This window comes from Raphanus sativus, unplaced genomic scaffold, assembly GCF_000801105.2.
Source record: "Raphanus sativus cultivar WK10039 unplaced genomic scaffold, ASM80110v3 Scaffold5174, whole genome shotgun sequence".
Classification (NCBI taxonomy): Eukaryota; Viridiplantae; Streptophyta; class Magnoliopsida; order Brassicales; family Brassicaceae; genus Raphanus; species Raphanus sativus.
The window spans coordinates 127-4,633 of NW_026620474.1; the positions used below are offsets into that span (position 1 = coordinate 127).

The 4,507-nt window shown below is 29.6% G+C and overlaps 1 protein-coding gene across 1 annotated transcript; it reads left to right on the forward strand.

Annotated features, from left to right (window-relative positions):
• Positions 1-3,349: 3,349 nt before the first annotated feature.
• Positions 3,350-3,792, forward strand: LOC130507674 (uncharacterized). The gene has a single exon (XM_057002360.1). It carries the CDS (start codon positions 3,350-3,352, stop codon positions 3,728-3,730), a length of 381 nt encoding a protein of 126 aa, XP_056858340.1. The 3' UTR covers positions 3,731-3,792.
• Positions 3,793-4,507: the final 715 nt, after the last annotated feature.

The following is a 4,507-nucleotide window of genomic DNA, read 5'->3' on the forward strand; positions in this document are numbered from 1 at the left end:
GCGTCGAAGTTCTTCTTTGTAGACCAGTTTTATTCTCTATCATGGCTAACTGACATGTGTGGACAAAGAGGCGAATGAGTTTATAGAGAAGTTTTACAAGAACTTGAACCAGCAAAAGAAGATGATAGAGTTCTCACCTAACTAATAAATATATTCCTAAATATTTTCTGCTGATTATAATAATATTTTTGGTGGAAGGGTGGGGATAATGTACTCATTTCTTGTTGAATTAGATATCATGAATAAAAATTTACTGAGCGGAAATTTTCTACGTTAGTGTAGAAAATGTAATGGATTGTTAAGAAACTATTTCCGTTGAACAAATTGAAAATTTTGAAATGAATTAGCTGAGTCACGTTTTGGATAAGCGTTTTTTGTTGTTGTTGTTGGTTATCTTTGTTCTTTGTTTGAATGAATGTTAAATTGATTCAATATAAAAATAAACTCTTTTGTACAAACATAGTTTGCAATCTTGGATTCTTGATGCTGTCATCTTTGTACGGTTTTGAGAATCAAAGTGTCACTCACGTATTCAATATTGATTGTGATTTCTGAAACCTTTTTCATTAGATACCACGATCTTGTCATTGTTTTAAGTTTTTACTCATGCATGCTTCTATAAGTTTATTTAAAAGGTGTAACCAATACCTTCAGTAAATTTTTTGAAAATATGAAACGGAAATTTTTCTAATGTTAATTAGAGAGTTTTCCGTCAACTTTTACTACTTTCACGTACAAATTTTTTGACATAATAACTATATGCTCCATATATGTGTTCATTTACGTATGTTTGAAAATGTTATATCTAGATATCAGTTGTTTGATTAGAGTTTGTACCTTTGTGCATCCGTATGCATATCTGAGCGGAATAAGCATTTGTTGTTGTTTGTTTAATACCGACCAATGAATTTGGATTTTGAAATTTTGTGCAAATTGAAAAGCATTTATCTGTATACATGCATTCATATATTCTGATGCGAAATACTGGAGACCAAAAGTTTCAAAAAACAAATATTGGATATTAAGGCTATATATTGAATTAGATGTGTTTGTATGTTTAAAATGTGTGAAAGGCTAAACTTGAATATCCAGTTTTGATTTGTGGCTTGATCATCGTATGCATGCATATCTGAATCCAAATTGACTTGTGACATCTAAACCGAGATTACATGTACTTGCAATTGTACTGAGAGTGAACCATATCACTTAAGTATCTGAAAGCTAATAGTCTTGCAGCCTAATCACGGAATCGATGATGATATATATCGTAATTACGATTTGTTGTTGTGGTAGGCACTAATATAAGTTATGTATTGTCATCGATGAATCAAGATTGTAAGTTTAAGTAATAGGATTACCAAGACAAAGTTTAGATTATCTGAAAAGAAAAATGATATAACAACAAGAAACCACGGATATGATAACAATAAACAAAATCAAACAAACCCCCCCCCAAATAATGAATAGTGAAGTTTACTAAGAATAGTGTTTCTAAAATTTGAAAACCGATTCCCCCGATCCAGTTGACTTGACTCAATCGTTATGTTTCTTTCTCTCAATTAACTCGAAACAATGTTTTTTTACTTTGTGTTTATATAAGTAAGAACAATGGTTTTGGTTAGACTGACAAAACGTTTTCTCCAAGTCATAATCTTTATCAATTTTTGAATCATGAAGGGTACTACTTTGGTTATGGTTTCTTGTGTTTTCATATGTTTCGTTCTGAGTCATGGTAAAGGTAATTACATTATTCATTTTAATTCATTGTTAACATCAACAAAAATGATGTTTGAAAGAAAAACGAAGCAAAGACGAGTTCAACAATATATATGAGTTAATTTAAGATCTTTGAAATACTAATTTATTTTATATAAACTAACAATGTATTTTGGTTGATAAAATAGACGGGGACTGTTATGATCAAATCCCGTTCCCTGAAAAATGCAGCAAACATGGAGACAAGAAATGCTTCAAAGACATGCTTTCTGCGAACATAACACGGCGTTTTCTTAGTTGCAACTGTATAAACCGGGAACCATTCAAATCATGTAAGGAATGACATAATTTTTTTTAAAAGTTTTTCATATTAATTTTTTGTTTACAAAAACACAGCTGAAAACCTACAAACCGATTTACACAAGAAGGAACACCCCGGACATATCTGCAATTGTCTCAGAGCTGTTCCCGGTGATTGTGTGCCAGATGCGTAACATAGTTTATGGTGGTGACACATAGATAAGCAATGGTGGTAATCTAATGGTATTCTTCTTCTTAGTAAAGGCAATAATATTTGTTTCTAGTGTTCATGGTCAACACAGAGTGTGATGGTCACCAATTAGACCCTAGGCGTTATTAATTAATTATGGACAATATATATGTATTTCACTCAATTTTTTTGCTTATTTTTGTTTACTTTCGATATTTCCAAATCTGTATTAATAAAAAATATCACACTCTATTTAATTCTATTTAGTGTTACCACGTCATTTTTCCCTTTTTAAAGCTCTCGCATCAGTATTTTCCCCAATTTTTTTTATTTTTTTTGTATAGATAGTTACCAAATGGACATTTACATTATCGACTGGGCTATCCCTTATATATTAAAGTAAAAACATTTATCAAAAATAATCTTAGACTAGATGATAATCCGCGCCTTGCAGGGAGTAATTTTTTTTTTAAATATGTTGTATCAATAATTTTTTTACATTTGATTAGAGATGGCATGCGGATACCATTTGGTTCAGTTAGGTTCGGTTCGGATCTTTGCAGATTTGGTTCGAATCTTTACATGTTGATATCAAAATTTGACTGTTTTGGCTATAGACAAAATTGGTAAATAATCCTTATCATACGCTCAATGAATATGACCGTTTTAGTATATATAAAAATTGTATCTTGATATATTAATTTAGTTATATACAATGACTATTTAAAAATGCAACACACTTGGAACATAGAGTTAGCTTCAATATCTTTTGGAGATCACATAACTGTCATAGATATTATGGAGAAGTTAAAATTAAAGAGTTTATGATAAATATCCTACATATTAAAGTAATTATTAAATATTTTCATAAAATTCCTGCAAAAGCATGAATCATAATGTTATTTTTTTATAAGAAAATAATATTATTGACCAATACAAAAATGGAATGAAATATTTATCATAAACTCAATATTTGACAGTTATGTTTCCAATAATTAATTAGAAGCCCTACACCATTTTCTTATAAATTTCATCATATTTCGTTACTTAATTTCATCAAGCAAGAATCAACTTACAACAAATCATATCTAGGATATCTAACCTTTTCTTTGTCATATTTGAAAAAACACAAGTATATTCATCATGTCCATTAAGAATGTGTACTTTATTCTAGTGAGTATATGCATTGCATCCTCCGTTAATGCTCAGTTACCGCAGTTTCCATTTCCGCTTGACACACCAGGATTTCCGTTTCCGCTTCCATTTCAACCAACTCCCAGTGGTATGCCAGGAATTCCTGATATGAGCAAATGTTGGTCAACATTTATGGATATGCCTGGATGCTTTGCAGAGATCAGACAATCTATTACCACCGGAAAATTTGGTAGTATAGGTCCCGCTTGTTGTAAAGCTTTTTTAGATGCTGAAGCCAACTGCACACACCATCTTCCATTCAACCCCTTTTTCCCTCCTATGGTAAAGGAGCAATGCTCTCGAACTGCTGGTCCTCCAATAACATTGTAGGATTAAGGATTAGCTATGTGCTAATTCTTAAGTATTTCATCTATTCTAATAATATATATTATTATATTTATAGAATCATACAAGTTAAGTAACATATATTGAAAAATTTGCTAATCTTAAAACATGTCACAATATTTGGTTGATGAATAAATCACTGGTCCTTTTATGATCTTATTTATCACACATTATACATTTCCTAAAGTTGGTTCTTTTTTATATCAGCTATCAATACTTGTTTTTTTTATGTCAAATGAGTTTCAAATAGTGATGAATACAAAATTAATAATATTTATGTATATAAACATACACATCTATACTATTAAAACATAATCTATATTAGGATTCTTCCTTCAGTTTTTTTTTTCAATTATTTACGATGGAATACCATTGCTATATTAATTAGTATTAATAAATAAATATTCTAAAATCTAGCTCAAAAAAGATTTAAACAACATATTTAAATGTCACCAACCTTAAATAAATCATTGATCATATATTTGGCCCTTACTGACCTGATTCGAACAAATCTATAGTTGCTACTATAAGCGAGGATTCCATAACAATATACTAGGTGATTTTCCCGTGTTCATGCACGGATATGAATATTTATAAAGTAAATTTACTGTAATAACTAATTGCTATTTACTTTTAATTTAAAATTAATTTAAATTTTGCATGCATAATTTTTATTAATAATACTATATTACTTTAATTAGACATATTATTTTAGATATATTATATCTTGTCGGTTTTGTTGTTTTTATAGTCAATTTAGTT

Coding starts and splice junctions, on each gene's coding strand:
- LOC130507674 (XM_057002360.1), top strand. CDS start 3,350: ATGTCCATTAAGAATGTGTACTTTATTCTAGTGAGTATATGCATTGCA.